We start from the raw sequence: 25,784 nt of genomic DNA, 5'->3' as shown, positions 1-25,784 counted from the left end.
GGTATTTGCCCTGCCCCAAGGGGCCAGCAGGCTGCAACCGGACAGTTGCCTGCTCCGCCACTCATGCTGGCCACGCCCATCCCTCTCGGGCTTATTTTCAGGGTAGGGGTAATGTTGTGGCCCAGCAGGAGCTGTTGGAGCTGCAAACAGACTCCGACAGCAAGGGGCCTTATGAGTCAGCTCTGGAAGAGGTGGAGGACCCTGGACAGGGTTCTGACTCTGAGCAGGGCACAGAGAGGCTGGTTGGCCACCAGGAGGCGCCTGAGGCATGGAGCAGCAGTGAAAGCCGAAGGGAGTGTGCTCCTGACGTCAGGCCTTGGAGCAGTGACGAGGAGACAAGGGAGGTGCTCCTGGATGCCAGGCAACGCCGGGCAGATCGACGGAGAAAACAGCTACGCAGTTACAAAAGATAATTGGACTCAGCTGGTTGTAATTAGGCTCCTCTGAAGATTGTATTTAAGGAGGGACTCGGGGAGGAGTCTGATTTGCAGGAATCAACTTCATTCATAACGCTGGAGAAGCTGTTATCTGTCTCTGTCGAAGTCTGAGTTGCTGCCAAGGTTCTTATCTGTTTGTTTATGCTTGAGCTTTCAGCCACCGAAGTTTATGTTTCCTGTTAATTAAAGTGCTGTGGAATTCCAGTTGAGCTTGTCTCGGCATTTGTTAACAGACGGAGGAGGGGGTCAGAACAGGGTAATATTAGGCCCACCGCCCAAAAATTAGGGTTGGGCTTATTAGGGTGGGTCATGTTTTTGGAGAAACATGGTATGTCTGCAAAACACTGTTCAGGTAGTCCTTGAATTAATGACCATTCCAAAGTTCCATTGCTGAACAAGAAGGTTGTTAAGTGAGTTTTGCCCCATTTTATGACCTTTTGTCACGGTTGTTAAGCAAATCACTGCAGTTGTTAAGTGAATCATTTAGTCATTAATCTGGCTTCCCTCTTTGATTTTGCTTGTTGGAAGCAAGATTTTTTTTGGGGGGGGGGGTGTCACGAAGGGTGACCCCATGACCCCAGGGCAGCTGTCATAAATATGTGCTAGTTGCCAACTCCCCTGTGAAGTGGGTTGGGCTGAGAGAGTGAGTGACAGGCCCAAAGTCACCCAGCCGGCTTTCATGGCTGAGGTGGGACTAGAACCCTCTGTCTCCTGGTGATTGGGCTAAGTTCACCCAATCAGCTTTCATGGCTAAGGCGGGACTAGAACTCTCTGTCTCCTGGTGATTGGGCTAAGTTCACCCGATCGGCTTTCATGGCTAAGGCGGGACTAGAGCTCTCTATTTCCTGGCGATTGGCCAAGGTCACCATCTGATGTTCCTGGCTAAGGCGGGACTAGAGTTCTCTATCTCCTGGCGATTGGGCCAAGGTTGCCCAACCAGATATCCTGGCTAAGGTGGGACTAGAATTCACAGTCTGTGCTTTCTAGCCTTCTACCTTAATCACTAAACCAGCTGGTTCTCGTCTGGCAAGCAGTTCCTGCTAGAAACTCAATAGGCGCCTGACATGTTTAATCAGTTACATGTGATTACATTTTTTATAAATTATATAAAAATGGCTCTGTGTGTGTGTGTGTGTTTCCAGCATAACTCTGGAATGCCTCGAGCAATTTCAACCAAATTTGGTACACAGATAACTTACTGTCTGAAAACTAATACCATGAGGGTAAAACACCCCTAACACCCTCGTGTGTATGTGTGCTGTTAAGATACAGCCTGTTGTGCCTTTAAATGGCTTCTACTGTACTGACATAAAATGACTTCTACTGGAGATGCCATGTAACAGCTTCACAGTACTCCACAAGGGGGCTCCTTCTGGTAAGCAGGAAAATCCAACATTAGAAATTATATTTGGTCCGGACATTTCCCCCCTGTAAATAAATACTCGGACACTGCTGGGTTATGAGCCAGTATCAGACCAAATAAAGCTTTTCTTCCAACCCTTGTTCAATTTGTGGAGTGCACTTTCATCTCAGACCTTCAAGACCAAGGGATGCTCTGGTCTCCATCTATAGGTGAATGCCTTGCCTTGGGCTTCGTACCAGAACTCAGATTAAAAGAGTTGGAAGGGACCTTGTAGGTCATCTAGTCCAGCCCCCACCCAAGGTGTGTCACAGTGGTGTGTCTCCCAACGGAACCCAAGGACCCCCCTGTGAAAAGGGGACCTGATGGAAATGCCCCACAAAATTAAATTTCCTGAAAGCATCTACTGTAGTTTTCGTGTTTGGTCAGGCTTGGGGGGCGGAGGGGTGGGGTGGGGAAATGTATGTCTTGGTTTTCTTAATCCAGAGTTTAGTTTTCAAAATTTTCACAGACAGTAAAAGCTGATTCTTCCTGACTGATCCATGTTTTTTATTTATATTTTATGATAAGATTTCCAACACAATGGCTGAAAAGTTTACTTTTTAAACCTGACCCACTTTTCCTAATTTTCAAGAATTTGAGCCTACTTACTTGCTAAGTTATAGGCTGTAGGGGGAACCTCTATATTAAAAATTGTCTTTTCTGAATTTGCTTTTTCTGCTTTAAAAGGTTTCTTCTGAAATGAAGTTTCCTTCCTTCCTTCCTTCCTTCCTTCCTTCCTTCCTTCCTTCCTTCCTTCCTCTTTTTCTTTCTTTTCTTTCTTTCTTTATCTTTCTTCTTCCCTCCCACTCTCACTCCCTTCCTTCCTTCTTCCCTCCTTCCCTTTCTTTTCTTTCTTTTCTTTCTTTTTCTTTCTTTCTTCTTCCCTCCCATCCCACCCTTATTCCCTTCCTTCTTTCCTTCTTCCCTCCCTCCCTCCCTTTCTTTTTCTTTCTTTTTCTTTTTCCTTCTCTCCTCCCTCTTCCTTGTCTTTCTTCCTTCCATCCCTCTTTCTTTTTCTTTCTTCTTTCTTTCTTTCTTTCTTTCTTTCTTTCTTTCTTTCTTTCTCCTTCCCTCCCTCCCTCCCGCTTTCTTTCTTTCCTTCCTTTCTTTTTCTTTCTTCTTCCTTACCTCTTTCTCTCTCTCTCTCTGTCTCTCTCTCTCTTTTTGTAATCCTTACAATCCCTCTTGGAAGCTTATCCTACAGATTAATCAAGAAAGATTGTAAAAAGGGGGCAAAATTCACTTGACAAATGTCTCGCTTAACAACAGAAATGTTGGGCTCAAGGTCATAAGGCAATCTGTCGTAAATCGTAGTAGTTACCAGAGATTGGCTGATCTTAAGAAAAAAAAAGCTAAGAAAGGTTGGGCTTGGTTATCATAAGGATGGGAGACCACCAGGAAATGCCAATCCCTACAGGAGGTTTGATTTAAATGGAAGGATGTGGAAATACTCTTCCTTTAGTGCAGTGTTTCTCAACCTTGGCTGCTTGAAAATGTCCGGACTTCAACTCCCAGAATTCCCCAGCCAGCAGTCGCTGGCTGGGGAATTCTGGGAGTTGAAGTCCAGACATCTTCAAGTAGCCAAGGTTGAGAAACACTGCTTTAGTGGGTATCATGGAATTGACTGCCCTACATCAGAAGAAGAGTTTTATTTGAGCTCCAAGGTTTATGTTGGCTGTGCAAAATTGTGTCCATAGTCAACATTCCTTGTTTAGCAACTATACAGGTAGTCCTTGATTTACGACCATAATTGGGACAGAATTTTCATCGCTAAACAAGGGGATTGTTAAATGAGTCATGCCGTCCTTAATGTTTTAAGACAGTTATGCATTTGTTATGCAGCCTATTAGGTAGAAGGTATTCAGGAATACAGGTGGTCCTTGATTTACAACCACTAGTGACCATTGGAAGGAAAATAATTTGTGGAAAAATAAGATTTATAATTATGGTTAATTCAGCCCCTGATTCCTTTTTTTAAAAAAAGACTGTAAAAACTACAGCATTTATTGGTTAGGAACAAAATCTGGGAAAACACAGGTAGTCCTCAACTTACAACAGTTCATTTGGTGACTGTTTAACGGCACTGAAAAAAGTGACTTATGTCCATTTTTCACACTTAGGACTGTTGCAGCATCCCTGTGGTCACGTCATCAAAATTCAGGCTCTTGGCAACTGACTCGTAGTTGTGACAATCACAGGGTCACATGATCCCTTTTGCGACCTTCTGGCAAGCAAAGTCAGTGGGGAAACCAGATTCACTTAACAACCCCGTGACTTACTTAACAGTTGCAATGATTCACTTAACGACCGTGGCAAGAAAGGTCATAAAATGGGGCAAAACTCACTTAAAAACTGTCTTGCTTAGCAACAGAAACTCGGGGTTCAATTGTGGGCAGTTAAAAAATCTGAAGTGATCATTTCCCTAAAATCTGCAGGAGCAGAATTAATTAAACTATTTAACATGCTACCGTATATCTTCTAAATGAGTGACATGCAAAAATGACGTCTCCAAAATCCAGGCGGTCTTCGACCGTTCATTTAGTGACCATTCAAAGTTACAATGGCATTGATAAAAAGGGACTTATGACCGTTTTTCACACTTAACGACTGCAGAATTATCCCTATCAAAATTCAGACGCTATATTTAAATCATACTATCAATCCCTTAATTGCTGTATTATTGTTAACAAATGTGGCTTAGCAAGTCCATTATTTTTACAGCTAGTCCTCAAGTTGCAACAGTTCATTTAGTGACCGTTTGAAGTAACAAGGGCAAGGAAAAACGTGACTTATGACCATTTTTCATGCTTATGACCGCTGCATCTTCCACATGGTCACGTGGTTGAAATTCGGATGCTTAGCACCTGACTCACATTTATGATGGTTACAGTGGCCCCGGGGTGTGTGTGTGTGTCACGCGATCCCATTTTGCGACCATCTGATGAGCAAAGTCAGTGGGGAAGCCGGATTCACTTAACAACATGTTAGTCCCTTTAACAACTGCCACAATTCACTTAACAACCGTGGCGAGAAAGGTGGAGCCAAACTCACTTAACAAATGTTTCCCTTAGCCAGGTAAATTCTGGACCCCCATTGTGGTCGTAAGACGAGGACTGCCTGCAATAGCAATAATTGAATTGTTGCGGGATGTTCACCCCTAACCATCTTCCAGTCAGAATCCTCTCCTTCTGCTACTCTTCTATCCCAAAGTAGACCCAGTCAATTTCCCAAGAACAAACACCGTCCCTTAAATCTGTCGGGAGCGTTGTCGTCGTATGCCGGAGCTGACAGGGTGTGTAACAACCGGGTGTGTTGCTTTGTGTGGCCCGAGCAGTCGGTGCCCCGAGTGCAAAGCTGCTGTTGTCGGAGCAGAATCTGCTTCCCTTCCAGCCTTCTCCACGGCAATTGTGTTGCGGCTGTCATTCTCTGGCAGGATCCCTGCCGTGAGTCACTTTTTGTGTTCTCGCGGTTCGAGTTGTTTACGGCCGTCCTAGGACTTAACTTGCCAGGCCTAGCGCATCCATGTAAGTCGTTTGCGTTTCCTTTTATCTAGCGAGATAATACTCTGCGTGATTTCTCTCTTTTCCTTCGCAGCCCTTAAGCACTTCTTAATTGCTATTATTTCGGAAGCTTAACAATCTCGTGCCCGTGGTTGCAAAACCAGGAAAGTCATTTTAGCATGGCAGGGGAATTTGCAAGTTTCGCCAACTGCTAAAAAGGATCGGTGTTTGTGCGGCTGGCACGTCGTTCCCTTTTGACAGTTTTTACCCCGAGTAACACAAACTGAACACCCGTTGCCATTTTCCTTAGAATGGTTGTTTACATTATTGTAAAGCGACGCTCTTTGAAATGTTTCCTCCTTTGATATCCTTGGAAATCATTGTCCTGCAAAACTTGCAAAACATCACAAACAGTTCTGTTTTCACTTAAAATCCCAGTTTAGCAGGGTACAGAGTGTGCTCGGTGTTGTCACAGAGAAAGTGAAAGTGCTCAAAATGCTTACAACCCCTTGGCTCCGTAGCAAACTGCCTTTTTAACCGTGCGTTTCCCAGGTACTTCAATTCTACGATGTTTGGTTTTTTAAACCGTGTGCAATATCCCCCCCCCCGGGTCTTTTTTTCCCCTTTCCTTTGCTTTAACTCTGGAGCATTTCAAACTGGGTATGTGACTCGTATCCACTACCTACCACGATAGTAACCTCCTGCATTATTTTGCGACGGGTTAAAAAAAAAAAAAAAGGAATGCTTGCAGAGCAGCTAAAAATATTCCACAGCCTCTGCGAAAGCCAACATTGATTGCTTCCACGCTTAAATAAAAACGTGAGGAGTAAGCGAATCGGTCAGCCTTGAGAGAAATGTCATTTTCTAGTAAGTACGATGTTCCAAAACTCTTCAGGCCAAGAGTCTGTCATTTTCGCAGCGCCATAGTGTTAAATGTCTTTTTTTTTAAGTGCATGCATTTCTGCAATCTGCGAAGGCTCGGTTGAAAAAAGGCCTCGCATATCTGGCAGTTGTGTTGTGCGATATTAGGCCATCCTTCGGTGCAAAGGTTTCTGCTATCAGGAGGGGCCCATTTATTTATTATTATTTTACAGAAACATAGCACATTTTGTGGCCATTTGCAATGTTTCTACTGCTTTAATGCATTTTTTTTCTTAAAAAAAGAAGTCCTGTCAACAACAGAAAAGCATCTCCGGGGCAGGTATCCTGCAAATTGAAATTCTTTAGTATGGGCGACGACACTCCTCTATGATAAATAGATTTGCCTCTGTGAGAGCATCACCTGAAGGGGGGAAGAAATCAAATTCTGCTCTTGTATTTGCTAAGAACTAGAAATGGCCATGTAGGTAATTTAGGAAAGAGCCAATCTGAGGGTGTTGCTGTTGTTGCTGTTGTTGTTGTTGTTGTTATTGTTGTTATTATCATCTCTTCATTAAACATGAAACTCAGTTAACTGAACATTTAAAAATGTGTCACAAATACCACTGACTGGTTTTGTTGTTGTTATTGTTATTATTATTGTTATTGTTGTTATTGTTGTTATTGTTATTATTGTTGTTGTTATTGTTGTTGTTGTTATTGTTGTTGTTATTGTTATTGTTGTTATTGTTGTTGTTGTTATTGTTATTGTTATCATTATTGTTGTTATTGGTTGTTGTTATTGTTATTATTATTGTTATTATTACTTTATTCTTTGTTCATTTATGCTTTTATTCATTAAACAAGAAACTCAGCCAACTCAACATTCAAAAATGCACTACAAATACCAGTGACTGGTGCTAATGGTTGATACGGTTTGCTGCCAGCATCCTAGGTATCAACTAAGGACCTTCTTAAAATATAAGATGTTCCGAGTAGCGCATTTTTTTGCAGTTCCGCTGGTGTTATTGCAGGAAGCTGCCATTTCTGGATGTATCTTGTAAAATTCTTGGACATGGTGCCAAGTGCCCCGATGACAATGGGTATCACTGTTACATGCTTCATCCATCATCCAAATCCCATTATTATAATAATTATAATAATAATAATTATTATTTCTTTTATTCATTAAGCATGAAACTCAGTCAAGTGAGCATTTGAAGATGTGTCAAAAATTTCATTGACTGGTGCTAATGGTTGATATGGGTGGCTTTCAGTGTCCTAGGTATCAACCAAGGACCTTCTTAAAATATACGATGTTCCGAGTAGCACAGTTTTTTTGCAGCTCCACTGGTGTTATTGCAGGAAGCTGCAGTTTGTTGATGTATCTTGTAAAATTTTTGGACATGGTACCAAGCGCCCCGATGACAATGGGTATCACTGCTACATGTTTCATCCATCATCGAAAACCTATTATTATTATTATTATTATTATTATTATTATTATTATTATTATTCCCACAGTCAGCCAGATGTTCAGTCTAGGTTTGGCATTTTTCTCTATCTATCGAGTCCTTACCCAGGACCTGGGATAGGCAAATCTGGATGTTTGATGGTGTTACAGATATCGCTGCAGGATGGAAGCAATTCCAAGTAAAGCCGCCTTCTGCAATTGACTGGTGGCAAATTTGTCAATGCCTACGGTGTTCAAGTGATGCTCTAGTTGTTTTGGGACTGCACCCAAGGGACCTATGAGTATTGGTACTACCCTTGCTTGCCTTTGCCATAGTCGTTCTATTTCTATTTGTAGGCCTTTGTATTTTGCTATCTTCTCCAGTTCTTTCTCTTCTCTTCTGCTGTCTCCAGGCACTTCCACTTCCACTATCCAGACATTTTTGTCTTTCTTGTTGACAACTGTTAAGTCCGGGGTGTTATGTTGTTGTTGTTGTTGTGGTGGTGCAGTGGTTAGAATGCAGTACTGCAGGCTACTTCTGCTGACTGCCGGCTGCCAGCAGTTTGGCGGTTCAAATCTCACCTGGCTCAAGGTTGACTCAGCCTTCCGTCCTTCCAAGGTAGGTAAAATGGAGAGCCAGATTGTTGGGGGCAAGAGGCTGGCTCTGTAAATCGCTTAGAGAGGGTTGTAAAGCACTGTGAAGCAGCATATAAGTCTAAGTGCTATTGCTTTTATTCTGCTATTGGTTGCCTCTAAGGGAAAGCATTGAAGGCAAATGAAGGCCAGGCAGAAGAACATCATTGTGGCTTCAAAATCTAAGGGACCGGTTTGGATAAAACTCAACAGCACTTTTTCACGCGGCTGTTGATAAAAATAGGATCGCCAACATCCGATGACGGATATGGCACAAGAAGGAGAAGAAGGGAAAGCATCTCAAATTATATTAGTATTATATTGTATAACAGCTTGACAGGATGTGCAACGCTTTGACAATGTTTTTTATGTGGGGCTCTCAAACCTAGGTTGTTTCATTACCCAACTAGGAAACATAATCTCTGCTAAAAGGGTGTGAGGTTTGCTCTCATTTGAGCATCCCACTCACTTCTAGCGCTGATGATGTTACCTAGTTGGGTAATGAAACGTCTGCAAGAACACAACCAAGCTCAGACAGCACCAAGGCCCCCCAGTTCTACCCAGTTCAAATATTCTCTTCTCTACATCTTTTTATGTGTTTGCATTCCTTTTGCTTGTCTTCCATAATTGTGTTGTGATCTCCTGGCGGCCTGTGGAGCTGGTAGCAGATTCGGACAGTGAGGAGGTTGGGGAGGAACATGGGCCAGTTTTGGAGTCTGGGGAAGGCTCTGATGAGGGCTCTGTGTCGGAGGCAGAGAGGGGGCCAGAGCTGTATGACAGTTATCAGCTGCCTTCAGAGTCAGACATCAGTGAGGCAGAAGAACCGTTGGAGCCTGTTCCAGGTATGCGCATGCGCAGAGTTGCCAGTTGAAGGGAACTGCTAACGAACAGGGGCCAAAGAGGCGGGGCTGACGTCGCGACGATACAACGTGCGATCTTGGAGCTCCAAGATCACCATCAATATCTCTGCTGCTGGACGGTCCTTTTGGACCTAAACCGTCCTGTAGAGACAGTGATAGAGAAGGGCACATCCTGCTGATCTCAGGGACATCACAAAGTCCCTGATTGATCCAGGAGAAGCTCTTTTTTCCAGCCACAGAGAAGCAGCTATTGAAGCTGCTGAAGTTGGGACAGCTCCAGAACGGAAGGAAAGTGGGAGAGAAAGTATGTCGAATTGGTGAGATAAATTTTATTATTAGAGAAGAGAACAATCAAAAAGATCAAAATTAACATTGAAGACAGAAGAGAATAAGCGGCGAGATTAAGCCTGAATCAAACTTAGTGTGTTATCTTTCTTTAATTTTTCTTTTTTATGGATGGAATTTTTACAAATGCCTCTTACTTTTTAAATTGGACTTTTTTTCTCTTCTTCTATTTTTCCTTTTTTTAATACTTATTGATTAAGACTTACTTTTTCTTTTTTCAACGCTTGATTGGATTGTTTTTTTTTAAGAACTTTTCTCCTTAAGTTAGGAATACAAAGATGGGAGTAAAAGCAGAGGAAAAAGACGTAACACTGCCACTTAGAGGCTTGAAGGCTTGGAAACATTGTTTTTCTCTTTTCTCTTTGAACATTTGATAATTCAAGGCTTCTGAGCTTGTTTATTGAAAGTGATAATGGGAAGAGCATGGATGTTTATAGAGGTGCTCCTCTGGTGCCCATCAATAGCTGGACTGGAGTGAAAAGAAAGCCTTGACTTGAAAGATTATAATGAACTTGTTTGAAATTTAATAAAAAAGCTTTGGATGTTATAGTCGCAGTGTTTACTATTTGAAAGAATGATACAACATGAAAAAGAAAAAAAATTAACATTGCAAATGATTATGATAGAAATTCAAAAATAGAAAAGAGAATGGACAATATAGAACAAAGAACAGAAAAAATAGATGAAAAAATTGAGAATACTTACCAAATGATGATGAAATTTGAGGACAGAGTTCAAAAAATTGAAGAAAAAGATGAACAAAGATAAGAAAATTGTTGATATTGACAACAGATTGAGCATGGTTGGAAACGACAGGAGTGGAATATTGAAAGGGGAGATTGATAGACTGGAACTTTATCTCAGATTTCAAAACATAGAAAAAGAAAAGGGAGAAAATCTGGCAGAAGTAATGAGAGAAATTTTGGCAGAAGCATCGGTGATAACCAAAGGCAAGCTGATGGAAGGAACAGATGGAGGGTTTTGAATCTTTACAAGATATGCGATGAACAACAAGTTGCCCTTATAAGATCGACTAAGAAAGCAATTAGAACACAAATACTACAAATGGCAAAAGATATAAGATTGCACTATTCCTGGAAGGATACAGGATGATGTAATGAAATGTCATAATAAAAATTAAGTTGAATTTAGTTAAATTTAGAATATTATGTATAAAATGAAACAATAATAGATATAGTCAAATAAATGATTAACAATGATAATAATGCACATATATACACCAGATTGATAATATGAAATTCTATACAAATTGTAAGTGAGGACTATGGAGAGGATGCTCAAAAGCTTTGTAACTAAAGATAAACAATTTTATATAGAATATAATATAAATATGTAATATTGTTGGATGATTTTAGGATGATGTAATGAAATGCCATAATATAAATTTAGTTTAAATTTAGAATATTTCACATAAAAGGATGTAATAATAGTTGTAGTCAAGTGAATGTTTAATAATCATAATAATTGGATACATATATATTAGATTGATGATATGAGATTTTATGTAAATTGCAAGTGAAGACTATTGTGAGGAAGCACAAAAGCTTTGTAACCAATCGACATATTGTATATAACTGGAGGATGGTTTTTATGTTTTGTGTGCGTTTATGTCTGTTTGTTTTAAAATAAAATAAAATATTTTTTAAAAAAGAACGGGGGCCAACTTGGGAGTAAGGCCACATGTGGACAATGAATGGCCCCTCCCAGAGGACATAAAAGAGGAGCGAAAAGGGAGTGGAGTTTGCAGGAGACTATTAGTTCGCTTAATTGGTTCATGACTCTCTCAGACTCCTTGCCAAATTTTGCAGATATCAGCCTGGCAGCTCTCCAAGCCAGATAAGGTCTGTGGCTGTAAATCCTCCCTTGAAAGATTTTGCTGGATGTCAATGAGCAGAATTCTCAGTCAATTAATAAAAGGGATTTTTGTCAGGACCAGGCATTTGCTTCATGCTCTCGAGAAGCCCATGTCAGAACAAATTGCCTATATTTTTATTCATTTAATATTGTTGTTATATATATCTATATATTACCTATTGCAGAACGAAGACACGGTTCAATGTGTAAACCTTCCTCATCTCCAGCATCTCCAGGACCCTGCAATTCCAGGGCATGCCTCATACAGATGAAGCCGAAATCCTGCATCAGTGGCCATAACTCCGTAAACAACAACGCAAAGCCATTCAAAACGCCCAAAGACAATCTCATTACCTCCAGTAGCAAGCAGCATATGGTCTTTTCTTCTAAGGTCTCAAGAGACAAACCTTGGTAAGTTGGTCTTCTTGCAGACTCTCGATTTCATATCCTTTTCTCAGTATTAGATTTCCAAATTTAGATTTCTGTCTAGTTGTTTCTGCATGCAGTGAGTGCCCTTGAGCGCCATCCCGAGGGAAGGAATTGAAAAAGTTTATATCCAGGATGTGATTGTTGCGTTGGCCTAGAGGTGAAGCTCTTGCTTCACAATCAGGAGGCTGTGAGTTCAATCCTAGGTACAGGCAGATATTTCTCTTTCTGGGCACAATAGGAATATAGCTGCTGAATATAACTCCTCATTGGTGACGGGAAGGGCATCTGGCCAGTAAACACACAGCTCCATTCAGTTGCCTAGACTCCACCCGGCAAAGGATTATGCGGTCATTAAAAGGAGATGATGACGACATATACATATACACATACACATATACATTTAGTCTTTGACTTACAACAGTTCATTTAGTGACCGTTTGAAGTTACAACAGCATTAAAAAGGTGATTTATGACCATTTTTCACACGACCATTGCACCCTCCCTACAGTCACATGATCAAAATCCAGATGCCTGGCAACTTGCTCATACTTCTGACCATTGCAGTGTCCTGGGGTCATGTGATCCTCTTTTACGACCTTCCAACAAGCCAAGTCAAATGGGGAAGCCAGATTCGCTTAACAACTGTGTTACTAACTTAACAATTGCAGGTATTCACTTAACAAACATGGCAAGAAAATAGGGCAAAACTCACTTAAGGCTTATACAACATAATTAGGTTGTGCGAGACTTATTCAAGACTAAAAGTTAAGAAACCCCTGATGTGCATTTCTAGCATTCTTATGGAAATTTTAAGATTTTTTTAAAAATTCCACTTCAGACATTTGTGCAATGTCCTACAAAATAGCAGCCAGAAACATAACGCCCCCAAAAAGAGAGACAAATGTGGTTTTATTTAGAAACAAGCACGGTTTCAATTAGTTGCATTAGCGTGCAAAATGATTTCAGCTCAGAACATTTTGAGCTCCTAACGCTCCGGTTTTGGATTTGATACGAGCGGTTCTAAACTTAGCAGAAATATTCCGGAGTGGTCTTGGGAAGTTTAAGATGTGTGGCCTTCGATTCCTGGCTGGGGAATTCTGGGAGTTGAAGTCCACACATCTTAAACGGTAGAGAAAGACTAGGTAGGAAATTGCCCAGAAGACTTGCCACAGAAAATAGTTAGACCCTCGCCTATCTTTTAAGATTAAAGGTTAATTGAAAAATCAACTTAAACTTTTCGCCACAGCAAAAATATTAAATGGAATGAGCCTCGATTACCAAAAAGTTGATTGCTCCTTGTCCAAGAAAAAAGCAAAGAATGAAATATAGCTACTATATGAATTGACCTGTCAGCTGACCAAACCTTTTCACAGGGAGTCCTCAACTTATTACTACAATTGCGAGCAGAATTTCCATTGTTAAGTGAGATGGTTGTTAACCTGATTTTATGGGCTTTTTGCCACTGTTAAGCCGTTTTCACTGCAGTTTCGTAAGTAACACGGTCCTGACTATGAGAAATGTAACATGTCCCCGAGACATTAACAGAAAGTTTTGATTCAGCTTTGATTTCTTTTAAGAGAAGGGAAATATTTCATAATTCAGCTTCATTATTTAATACTAGGCGGTCATTGTTTCAGAGATGTTTCTTTACACGAATAGAGAAATAAAATGTGTGGGCAGAAAAGCAATAGAGCAGAAGTGACTTCCGACTTCCTGCCGTCTTACCCAATGACTTTATTAGTGGGAAGCTGGCAGGGAAATGTAAGAAATCACAATCCGGTGGTGTGGCTGATTGTGGCGACACTGCAGTGTCCACACTTTGCAAATGCAACTGGTGTGAAGACTCTTGAAATTTCAATTACACAGAAGTAAGGATCCCAGATTTTGTACACGTTTTCTCAAGTTAATGGATTTGAGATATCTTGACTCAAAACCTTTTGCTCTGTCATGCACCGTTTAGATGAATTGAACATTACAGAAGACAGGAGAAATTTAGTAGTATATAGATACACATGCAAGCGTGATTCTCTAACATGTTTTTAGCACGCAATAATACTGATATTGTTGGCTAGGAACAGATTTGTGTGAAGTGATCTGGGCACTGCTTTAGTGGTAAAACACATAATTGGAAGGGATTGAACTGGTTTGATTACTCTGTGAGTGATATAGATGTATCGTGAGAGAATATTTCAAAAGCGTAAGAAAAAAAACAGGCAAAGAAAGATAATGGGGACGCAATAGTACTTTTCTCTCAGATTGCATCCATCTATTATTAAAAATTAAGTCTAAAAAATTAAGCCTGCACATAGTTGAAATATTGATAACAGGAAAGCAAAAAAGATAACAATTGGTGAAGTCATGGAATAATATCTGCCATATTAATTTATACCAAAGCTGATCTTTATGTCTTAAAAATGCTGATAGTTTTTTATACTAACAGTTTGATTTATAGTAAGCAGGCAGTACTGTATTTTTCGGTGTATAAGACACACCAGAGATAAGACGCACTAAGATTTTGAAGAGACAAATTAAAAAAAAAAGTTTTTGCACTCTGCAGACCTCCCAAAATGGGCCATTTTTCACGAAAATGGGCCCGTTTTTTGTAAAAAAAAAAAAAGGGGGGGGCACGCATAGCCTTTAGGAGGCTTGTAGAGTACTCCGTGGGTTGGGGGGGGGAGGTCAAAAACGAGCAAAAAACAGCCCATTTTTTTCACTCATTTTTGCCTTCCCCAACTCCCAGGAGCATTCTGGAAGCCTCCTAAAGGCTATGCATGGTCATTTTTGCAAAGGGAGTGGGGTTTCGGGAGGCCAAAAATGCTGTATTCAGTGTATAAGACGCACCCAGATTTTCACCCTCTTTTTTGAGGGAAAAAGGTGCGTCTTATACACTGGCTACCTGTCGATCTCCGGGTGCGCTTCAGGGTACTGATGACCACCTTTAAAGCACTCCATGGTAGTGGATCTGGGTACTTGAGAGACCGCCTTCTGCCGATTACCTCCCTCCGACCGATCAGATCGCACAGACTGGGCCTCCTCCGAATCCCATCTGCCAGTCAATGTCGACTGGCGACTACACGGAGGAGAGCCTTTTCTGTTGCAGCTCCGACCCTGTGGAACGACCTCCCCGTCGAGATCCGTACCCTCACCACCATCCAGACCTTCCGCGCAGCCCTCAAGACCTGGCTCTCCCATCAGGCCTGGGGATAGGTTTCCAATCTACCCGCCCGAGTGTTGACTGTTGAATGCAAGTTGTGTTTTATTATTTTATTCTGTTCACATATTGTTTGTCTTTTGGTATTGCACCTCCTTCCCTGCGATTGTAAGCCGCCCTGAGTCCCCTCAGGGAAAAGGGCGGCCTATAAATCCTAATAAAATGTCTAAAAAATGTCTTATACTCCGAAAAATACAGATTATGTAAAATTTTACAGAACCAATGCTAGTACCATCACTAGCACTGATGATGTTACCTAGTGGGGTAATGAAACATCTGCAAGAAAACAACCAAGCTCAGAGAGCACCAGGAGCCCTTCACTTATTTGTCAGCGTGCGAGTTTAATTCACGTAGAAGAAAGGCAAGGTAATGTTACTATGAGTGGTGCAGAAAATACATCTTGAATACTTTTCTTTTTCCCCTTCAGTGTTCCTGTTCCGGTAGTCAGCCTCGAGAAAATCCCTAATCTAGTGAAGTCAGATGGTGCCAACATTAAAATGAACTCGACGGCCACTCCTGCCGTCGCCGCCTCCTCCGCCTCTTCGTCATCTACCATCCCTGCTCCAGTTAAGTCCGCTTTGACCTCCAAATCGGTGCCGCCGTCGCCCGAGAAGATTCTGAACGGCAAAGGCGTTCTAGCGCCCCCCGTAGACAAGAAGCATCAAAACGGCACCAAAAACAGTAACAAATCTTATAAGAGGGTTTCAGGTGAGTGGCGCCCGTAGCACGGCTTAACAAGATGCCACCCTTCTTCGTTAAACGACGGCTGCTTCACCAACGGATTGTTCTCCCCAACCTGCTCTTGCCGAGCTGTCTGCTTAAAATATCAAGCGCATGTCAATGTCAATCAAATGAGAGGCCAGCTTGCTTTTGGACTTCTCCCTTTGTGAGCCAGGGATGTGGTGGCTCAGTGGCTAAGACGCTGAGCTTGTCGATCAGAAAGGTCGGCAGTTAGGCGGTTCGAATCCCTAGCGCCACGTCATGGAGTGAGCTCCCGTGACTTGTCCCAGCTTCTGCCAACCTAGCAGTTTGAAAGCATGTAAAAAATGCAAGTATAAAAATAGGAACCACCTTTGGTGGGAAGGTAACAGCGCTCCATGTGCTTTAGGCGTTTAGTCATGCCGTCCACATGACCACGGAGACGTCTTCGGACAGCGCTGGCTCTTCGGCTTTGAAGCGGAAATGAGCACCGCCCCCTAGAGTCGGATACAACTAGCACCTATGTGTGAGGGGAACCTTTACCTTTTACCTTTTGTGAGCTACTGTTGCAGCATAATTTGGCAAAGATGAGATACAGATAGTCCTCGCCTTACGACCGTTGAGCCCTTTCGTGGCTAAAGGAGGCATTCCTTAAGTGACTTTTGCCCCTTTTTACCCCATTTCTCACCACGGCCGTTAAGGGAATCCATGCAATTATTAAATGAGTAACATGGTTGATTAAATGAATCTGGCTTCCCCATCAGCTTTGTCAGAAAAAGAGGATCACCTGACTCCGGGGATATTGCAACCGTCATAAATATGAGTCAGTTGAGTGGTGCGGTGGCCTAGAGGTGGACCCCTCGCCTCACAATCAGGAGACTGTGAGTTCGATCCTAGGTAGAGGCACATATTTCTCTCTCCGAGCACAATGAGAATATATCCGCTGGACAAAACTTCTCATTGGTGACAGGAAGAGCATCTGGCCAGTAAAACACTCTGCTAACTCAATTCAGTTGCCCAGACTCCATCCCGCATGGGCGTCGTTAAAAGAAGATGATAAATATGAGTTAGTTGCCAACGGTCCAAATTCGGATCCGTGACCCACGGTTTTAAGCGTGGAAAATGGGTCACCGGTCACTTTTCCCAGGGCTGTTTTTAACTTTTAACGGTCACTAAAATGAACTGTCATAGGTTTGAGGCCTATCCGTACAATTATCTAAAGCCAAGAGGCCGGTTGCTTCGTTGGTTGTATCAATGGAATGTCTCGGGCTGCTCTCCAGTTTATCTGGACAAAGAATAATGGAGATTAGGTAGATCTAAAGGTTAGTGTTCTTCCATTAGACTCGGGTGTGACCCGGTGCCCAGTGGCACTCATTGACTTATAGAGCAGGCAGTTTTTCGTCCCACTGAGAAATGCCACATCTGGATAAGGTAGGTTCCCCCATTCTATGTCCCATCAGCCAACATTGAATTCATGTGAACCTTCATGCCTGCCTGTCTTGTCGCAACCTAAGTTTGTTTTGTCTTCCGTACGCTGTTACAATGACATCCCTTTGCTTGCTGCATTTTAGCTGCCCATCGGACGCCCGCTAGGAATTACTAACCCTTCAATTATGGCTGCATGTTTAAAAGTGGAAACCCTGAAAAACAGAACATAATTTGACCCCGAGCCTTCTAAAAAAAGACATTGAGCTGAAAGTTGAACGCATAACGTTTGTACGCGACCTTCCAGAACTGCTTTATTGGACAGCTCCAATCCCATCCCTACAGGCAGTCCTCGACTTACAACTACCACCGAGCCCTAAAATTTGCTGCTGTTCAGCGAGACATTTGTGAAGTGAGTTTTGCCCTGTTTTACGAGCTTTCCTGCCTCAGTTGTTAAGTGAATCACTGCAGTGGATAAGTTAGCAACCTGGCTGTTAAGGGAATCTGGCTGTTGTGTTCCGCCAGCGGATCTGGCAGCAGATTCAGACAGTGAGGAGGTCGGGGAGGAACATGGGGCAGTCCTGAAGTCTGGGGAAGGCTCTGAAGAAGGCTCTGTGTCGGAGGCAGAGATGGGGCTAGGGCCATCAAACAGCTTCGGACATCAGTCGGCAGAAGAACACTGGAGCCTTTCCCAATGTGTGCATGCACAGAGCTGCCAGATGAAAGGAACAGCTAAGGAACAAGGGTTGGAACTCGGGAGTAAAGACACAGGTGGACGGTGAATGGCCCCTCCCATAGGGAATAAAGAGGAGCGGAAGGGGAGTGGAGTTTGCAGGAGACAATTAGTTCAATCCATTAGGGTGAAGATCTGTTCCTGAATTTTTTGCCAAGTAATTGCTGCTACAGCATGGAGTTTAGAAGATATCGGCCTGGCAGCTCTCCAAGCCTGATAAAAGTCTCTAGTTCTGAAATCTCTCGAAAGACTGTTGGCCGGGACTTTGCTGGAGAGGAATTCCCTTTAACCTAAATAAAAGGGGTTTTATCGGGATGAGGAGTCGGCTTCATGATCTTGGGAAGTCTAGGACACTGGCTTCCCCCTTGCTTGTCAGAAGGTCGCATAAGGGGATCATGTGACCCCAGGACACTGTGACCGTCCTAAGTATAAGTCAGTTTCCCAAGTTGAGTTTTGATCACATGATCTTGGGGATGCTGGAAAGGTTATAAGTGAAAAACGGTCATGACTTTTCTCTACTACCGTCGTAACTTCGAACAGTCACTGAATGAGTGGCTGTAAGTTAAGAACACTATGTTAAATAGGGACAGTCTTATGAAGAAATTTGTGCCATAGATGGCTAGCATTGTAATAATGCAGCAAAATAATTGCCAAGCTTCTTCATTTTCTTAAATGCAGGTAGTCCTCGACTTACAACAGTTCACTTAGTGACCATTCGAAGTTACGACAGTGGGGGGAAAAGTCACTTACCACCACTTTTCACACTTTACGACCATTTGCAGCATCCCCGTGGTCAGGTGATCAAAATTCAGACGCTTGGCAACTGACTCATTTTTATGACGGTTGCAGCGTCCCGGGATTGCGTGATCCCCTTTTGCGACCGTCTGTCAAACCAAAGCCAATGGGAAAGCTGGATTCACTTATTGGCCTTGTCCCGAACTTAAGAACTGCAGTGATTCACTGAATAACTGGGGCATGAAAGGTTGTAAAATGGAGCCAAATTCACTTAAACAAAGGTCTCAACTTAGCAGCAGAAAGTTGAGGCTCAGTTTGGGGTGGTAAGCCGAGGACTACCTGTAGGGATGGGATTAGACCTCTCCAATAAAGCTGTCTAATATATAAAGTCCAAAATTTGCTAGTCTAGAAAATACTAAACTGTAACTTGGCTTGGGAAGGGAAATATTTCAGTGTTTTTGTTGGCAATGGCAGAAGGCAAGTTATGGAGTTACAACAGGGATTTCCTGCGTCCCGTTGCACAAGAGTGAGCAGCCGTAGCAACTCTCCTCAGCCATATCACTCCTAATATGTTGGATTGTCACAAGTCAAGACTTCTGCCTACACTACTGCATGTCTGGGAAAGCTCATGGCACTGCAGTTTTAATTTCCGATGTATAACAGAATTGGAAGGGACCTCGGAGGTCTTCTAGTCCAACCCCCTGCTCAAGCAGGAAACCCGATACCATTCCAGACAAATGGCGGTCCAATCTTTTCTTTAAAAGCTTCCAATAATGGAGCACCCACAACTTCTGGAGGCAAATCATTGATTACCGTATTTTTCGGAGTATAAGACGCACATTTTTCCCGCAAAAAAGAGGGTGATAATCTGGGTGCGTCTTATAGACCAAATACAGCATTTTTGGCCTTCTGAAACCTCGCGCCCTTCACAAAAATGAACATGCAGAGGCGTTGGGAGGCCTGCAAAGTGCTCCTGGGGGCTGGGGGAAGGCAAAAAAGAACAAAAAATGGGGAAAAAAAACCCCAGCTCCCAAGAGCACTCTACAAGCCTCCTAAAAGCTATGCATGCCTCTTTTTTTGGCAAAAAAAGGGCTCATTTTTGCAAAAATAGGTCCCTTTTTTCCCATTTTTGCCTCCCAGCCCCAGGAGCAATTTGCAGGCTTCTCAAACTCTTTGCATGCCCCGTTTTTCACAGAAAATGAGGTGTGGAAGAGAGTTTGGAAGGCCTGCAGAGTACAAAAACTGTTTTTTTTTTAAAAAATTACCTCTTCAAAATCTTTCTGTGTCTTATACTTCGGTGCGTCTTATACTCTGAAAAATACGGTAATTGTTCTCACTTTTCTTTATAATCTTTAAAATCTTTTCTTAAAAATGGAGCACCCACAAAACTGGCCCTAATTATTCTGGGTGGGCATGGAAATGCCTCACCCTCGTCTCCTTCCACGGTGAATACTTTCCCCACCAATTACAATATCTGCTAACCGCAACCCGAGGACGGGCTTCCCCGTTTTGATAAGAACCGAAGCAGAATTCTGCAAAACGGCAGGCGTATCTCCCCGTATCCTCTTTTGTTTATTTTAATTTTTTATTTTTCCCCCAAACGTTTCAACCTCCTCCCCGCTTTGGAGGGGCAATCGCAGGCTTCTTCCTAGGCCGTGGCGCAACCGTTCCCCCACCGCGGCGGTGTGATGTCTCCCCTGCGGAGAGAACCGCCGCGTCCTCGCTAGGGTAACTAAATAGCGTCCTCTTTCTCAGCATTGGCTGGTCCTCACTTGGAGTCTGGTGTTCTGTACTAGGTGCCAGAATGCACGAACGCGGTCAGCCAAGAGGAAAAGAGGAGACTGTGAGAAGGGTGACAGAAGGTCCAGCGGGCAAGTCATATAAGGAGAGGCTGAAGGAGCTGGGTATGTTCTACTTAGAGAAGACTTAAGGGAAGGTCCGTCATTGTGAAAGAACAGGAGGGGGGGGGAGAGGAGGGGGGGATTCATCTCTTTCAACTGATTTATGTGTCAGGATAATCCATGGTCAGGCATGACATCAAGTCTTGAATTTGCATGTTCCGATCCTCCCCTCTCTCTTTCCCCGCCCCACATTCTTTATGTGTTCCACCTCCCTCCATAAGTTCTGTTACACAGAGGTATCCAGATGGCAAAATGTGGGTTTTATATGGTTTACTTGCCCAACCTGGGGGTGGGGGGGGGGAGGAGGAGGAGAAAGAGGAGGGGAAGTAGGGCTAGGGGAAAGGCGAACGAGGAGGGAGGGAAAAGAGGAGCAGGAGGAGAAAGGAGGAGTAGGAGAAAGAAGGAGGGTGGGAAGAGGAGCAGGAGGAGTAGGAAAAGGAAAAAGGGTAGGACGAGGAGCTGGAGAAAGGAGTAGGAGAAGGAAAAAGGAGGGTGGGAAGAGGAGCAAGAGAAAGGAGAAGGAGGAGAAAAGAACAAGGGAGAGAAGAAGCAGGAAAATGGAGTAGAAGAAGGAGAAAAGAACGAGGGAGGGAAGAGCAGGAGGAAAAAGGGTAGGACGAGGAGCTGGAGAAAGGAGTAGGAGAAGGAAAAAGGAGGGTGGGAAAAGGAGCAAGAGAAAGGAGGAGAAGGAGGAGAAAAGAACAAGGGAGGGAAGAGGAGCAGGAAAAAGGAGTAGAAGAAGAAGGAGAAAAGAACGAGTGAGGGAAGAGCAGGAGGAGAATGGAAGAGTAGAAGAAGGAGAAAGAAGAACGAGACAGGGAAGCGGAGCAGGAGGAGAAAGGAAAAAGGGGATGGGGAGGAAGAGAAAGGAGAAGGGAGGGAGGGAGGAGGAACAATATGAGAAAGGGGGAGCAGGAGGAAGGGGAAGGAGAGGGGCGGAGGAAGAGGGAGAAAGGGAGGGGGGTAGAAAGGAGAAAGAGGAGGCAGGGGGAGGAGCAGGAGAAAGGGAGGGAGGGAGAAGAGATGAAAGATGAGAAGGAAAAGGAGGAGATGAAAGGGTAAAAGGAAGAGGAAGAGAAAGAAGGAAGAGGGGGAGGAGGAGAAAGAGGAGGCTGGGAGGAGGAGGAGGAGGAGGAGGGAGGAACAGAAGGAGGAGGAGAGGGAGGAGACGGAAGACGAGAAAGAGAAAAGGGGAGTTCAGCTAAAGTATAAAATGAAGTGCCTAGAAAGGAAATTCTTTGCCGGAAAAGAGGTTTTTTTTCCCAGCCATTCACAAGAAACGTTAATTTTAGACTTGAAAACCTGTGGAGAGAAATTGTTAGCAAATAGCCAACGGAATCCATTCTGAAAGTTGCTCTCATATTCCCACTTTGCGACGATTAAAATTGCAACAGATGTTTTATTGCCAGAACAAATTTTGGATGCCATTAATGGGCCCCTTCCCCATTGTGATATTCAAGATTTCTCAGGCGCCTGCATGGGGAGCGAGCAGCCTATTTATTTTTTTAAATAGCCTAATGGGAAAAAAATTATATTTTGTTTGTAAGCATGAAGAACAGGAATTCGGTGTCCACTGTTAGTCAAACTCGATTTTTCACATGCAACAAAACTTTGAATAATCAGGGCATTGCCTGATCCTTAAATTCCAGGACAGCAGTAGATAAACAAGGACACTCTGACCCTCCAGATGTGGTTGAACAAGAGTCCTGAAACATCCTTCAGCTGCATAGTTGAGGGTCAAAGAGTGGAGAACTGAAGATAAACATCTGGAGGGCCACCAATGGCCTACACTGCCTCTAAAGTTCTCTTCTTGTGCAGCTCTTCCTCTGGATTCAGGGAGATCTAGACAAGGGCCTATAACACTTCGCCACGGCCAACTGGCCGCAGGGCAGTACAAGAGTTACACTAAGATCGAAGAAAGGGTGGAATAGAATCCTTGAAAGAAAGGATGCAAAAGGAGGGACAGAAAGAAATGCGAAGCAGTTTGCAGAGTCGGCCTCTGGCCCCCAACAATCTCGGCCTTCATTTTACCCACCTCGGAAGGCTGAGTCAACCTTGAGCCTAGTGGGATTTCAACGGCCAAATTGCAGGCAGCCGGCAGAAGCAGCCCGCAGTACTGCACTCGAACCCACTGCGCCACCTCGGCTCAAAATAAACAGCTCCAGGCATGTCCAGAGGGGAATCAAAAGAAAAAGTCAAGATGGCAGCCGCAACCATGTGATTGAGGTCGCTCCCTTCTGGTGTTGGTTGCAGCTTTAGAGGGCTTGGTTATAGGTCCCCTCTTGCCATAGGCCTCTTCACACGTCATTAGACCCCTGTGCAACATACATCATAAGGGGAGGACCTCAAATCCCCTCGTTACGGCTACCATCTTGGGTCTAAGCCAATTCCATGAGGTGTTGGGTTTATCAAATGTCTGTACAACAAGCGTTGTCCTTTCTCTCTCTTTTTTGAATGGGGCAAAGAAATGGACACGCTCCTCCGCTCCTTCCCATTTCTGAACCCCAAGGATGGGGAAGGGAAGCAAAGAGGGACATTAAAAAGACATCTACTGTTCATCCATTTTATTCCCTGCTTCAGAATCCAGCCATTGGTTGCTTTTGATACGCAGGTGGTCCTCGACTTAACAACAGTTTGATTTGGTGCTGTCATAACTTTGAATAGTCGCTACATGAACCGCTGTAAATCAAGTATTACCTGTAGTGACCCCAATTTAGTGTGGGCCCCAGAGAGGTCATCTATATTATTCACCTACAATTCAGGAGGCAAAGCTTATCTGAGCTACTTTTTGATAAGCTTTTGGAGCTTTCTGTTCCAAAAGCTCATTTATTCCTAACTATCCGATAACCCGGTGTTGCCCGCGTATCTATTTATAGGGGGGAAACGTCCAGACCAAACATAATTTCTAATGTTGGATTTTCACCCTTACCAGAGGGAGCCCCCTTGTGGAGTACTGTAAAGCCGTTACCATACAACTCCACTGCACTGTACAGTAGAAGCCATTGTAAGGCACAACAGGCTGTATCTTAACAGAATGCACACACCGAGGGGTTTTAAGAGTGTCTTATCCCCACAGTATTTGTTTGCAGAGAGTAAGTCATCTTAGAGGCCCACTGATTTGTGTGTAGGCCTGAGCATAGTTTCTCGGTTGAAATGGGTTAAAAACCAGAAGGGAAAACGCGTGACCCGTCAAAACCGCGCTCGACTAAGCCGCGCCCGATTAAACCGCGTCGCTGACGTCATCAACAGGGCGACAACAGCCAGCACGGAGAAAGAAGGGCGCTTTAAATAGCACTTTGAAAGCAAGCCGATTCAACTTAAGGTAAGGGTTAGGTTAAGGGTTAGGTTTAGGGTTAGGTTAAGGGTTAGGGTTAGGTTAAGGGTTAGGTTTAGGGTTAGGTTAAGGGTTAGGGTTAGGTTTAGGGTTAGGTTAAGGGTTAGGATTAGGTTTAGGTTAAGGGTTAGGGTTAGGTTAAGGGTTAGGTTTAGGGTTAGGTTAAGGGTTAGGGTTAGGTTAAGGGTTAGGGTTAGGTTAAGGGTTAGGGTTAGGTTTAGGGTTAGGTTAAGGGTTAGGATTAGGTTTAGGTTAAGGGTTAGGGTTAGGGTTAGGTTAAGGGTTAGGGTTAGGTTTAGGTTTAGGGTTAGGTTAAGGGTTAGGATTAGGTTTAGGTTAAGGGTTAGGGTTAGGTTAAGGGTTAGGGTTAGGGTTAGGTTAAGGGTTAGGGTTAGGGTTAGGTTAAGGGTTAGGGTTAGGTTTAGGGTTAGGTTAAGGGTTAGGATTAGGTTTAGGTTAAGGGTTAGGGTTAGGTTAAGGGTTAGGGTTAGGTTTAGGGTTAGGTTAAGGGTTAGGATTAGGTTTAGGTTAAGGGTTAGGGTTAGGTTAAGGGTTAGGGTTAGGGTTAGGTTAAGGGTTAGGGTTAGGTTAAGGGTTAGGGTTAGGTTAAGGGTTAGGGTTAGGTTTAGGGTTAGGTTAAGGGTTAGGATTAGGTTTAGGTTTAGGTTAAGGGTTAGGGTTAGGTTAAGGGTTAGGTTTAGGGTTAGGTTAAGGGTTAGGGTTAGGGTTAGGGTTAGGTTAAGGGTTAGGGTTAGGTTAAGGGTTAGGGTTAGGTTAAGGGTTAGGGTTAGGTTTAGGGTTAGGTTAAGGGTTAGGTTTAGGGTTAGGATTAGGTTTAGGGGGGTTAGGTTTAGGTTTAGGGGTTAATTTTAGGTTTAGGGTTTACAGCGTGCTTCTGTCTCCGTGCTGTTGTCGCCCTGTTGATGACATCAGCTACGCGGTTTAGTCGAGCGCGGTTTAGTCGAGCGCGGTTTTGTGGTGGAACCGGGAAAACGAGCCCAGTTAGAAAAAAATGCACTTTTTTTACACATCCCTTTTGACGGGCCGTGTCTTTCCAGGTCGCTCGCGTAATTTTATGTCGCCGCTTTTTCTTTTAAAGAACCTGTTTCATATATTTTTAAACAGAAAGAGAGTTTGATCCAAATAAACATTGCGGAGTATTGGACCCCGAAACCAAGAAACCCTGCACGAGGTCCCTCACCTGCAAGGTAAGTTTTCTTCTTGGTTCAGAGATAACAATCCTATGATGGTAGTTGCAGATGAGCTGGCTGAAGTCTGAAGGCTACTGTTATTATTCTGTCGGAATATTTTTAGGCCTCTCTTTTACTTAAGCTGGCTAAAAATATGAGGTCTGGGCTTTAGTGCTTAGATTTATGTACCGCTTCACAGTGCTTTCCAGCCCTTTCTAAGCAATTTACAGAATCAGCCTCTTGCCCCAACAATCTGGGTCCTCATTTCATTGACCTCGGAAAGGTGGAAGGCTAAGTCAGTCTTGAGCTGGTGAGAATCGAACTGCTGGCAGTGGGCAAAGTTAGCCTGCAATAGACATTCTAACCATTGCGCCACCCGGAAGGAGAATGGGAAAGGGAATAAGAGGAAGGAAGGAAGGAAGGAAGGAAGGCAGGAAGGAATTGCAATATCACTTACATACTGCTTCACAGTGCTTTACGGCCCTCTCTAAGCAGTTTACAGAGTCAGCCTCTTGCCCCCAACAATCTGGGTCCTCATTTCATTGACCTCGGAAGGGTGGAAGGCTAAGTCAGTCTTGAGTTGGTGAGAATCGAACTGCTGGCAGTGGGCAAAGTTAGCCTGCAATAGACATTCTAACCATTGCGCCACCAGGAAGGAGAATGAGAAAGGGAATAAGAGAGGAAGGAAGGAAGGAAGGGAATTGCAATAGCACTTATATACCGCTTCACAGTGCTCTGCAGCCCTCTCTAAGCGGTTTACAGAG

General features: G+C 43.5%; 1 protein-coding gene across 4 annotated transcripts in view; it reads left to right on the top strand.

Annotated features, from left to right (window-relative positions):
* ATXN7L1 (ataxin 7 like 1) overlaps nucleotides 1–25,784 on the top strand; it is a 69,865-nt gene that overhangs the window by 33,952 nt on the left and 10,129 nt on the right. The window contains exons 1-5 of one of the 4 annotated variants that reach the window (XM_032221391.1): nucleotides 5,163–5,363; nucleotides 11,549–11,774; nucleotides 15,431–15,711; nucleotides 20,392–20,499; nucleotides 24,956–25,038. In XM_032221391.1, coding sequence (XP_032077282.1) covers nucleotides 11,566–11,774; nucleotides 15,431–15,711; nucleotides 20,392–20,499; nucleotides 24,956–25,038 — 681 coding nt within the window. In that variant the 5' untranslated portion in view covers nucleotides 5,163–5,363; nucleotides 11,549–11,565. Of the gene's footprint in view, nucleotides 1–5,162; nucleotides 5,364–6,032; nucleotides 6,207–11,548; nucleotides 11,775–15,430; nucleotides 15,712–20,391; nucleotides 20,500–24,955; nucleotides 25,039–25,784 lie in introns of those variants that run through there. The other 3 variants (XM_032221390.1, XM_032221388.1, XM_032221389.1) reach the window with 3 other exon arrangements.

This window comes from Thamnophis elegans, chromosome 7 (assembly GCF_009769535.1).
Source record: "Thamnophis elegans isolate rThaEle1 chromosome 7, rThaEle1.pri, whole genome shotgun sequence".
Taxonomy (NCBI): domain Eukaryota; kingdom Metazoa; phylum Chordata; class Lepidosauria; order Squamata; family Colubridae; genus Thamnophis; species Thamnophis elegans.
Note: the sequence above shows the minus strand (reverse complement) of the source record. Positions and strands in the feature narration are given on the sequence as shown.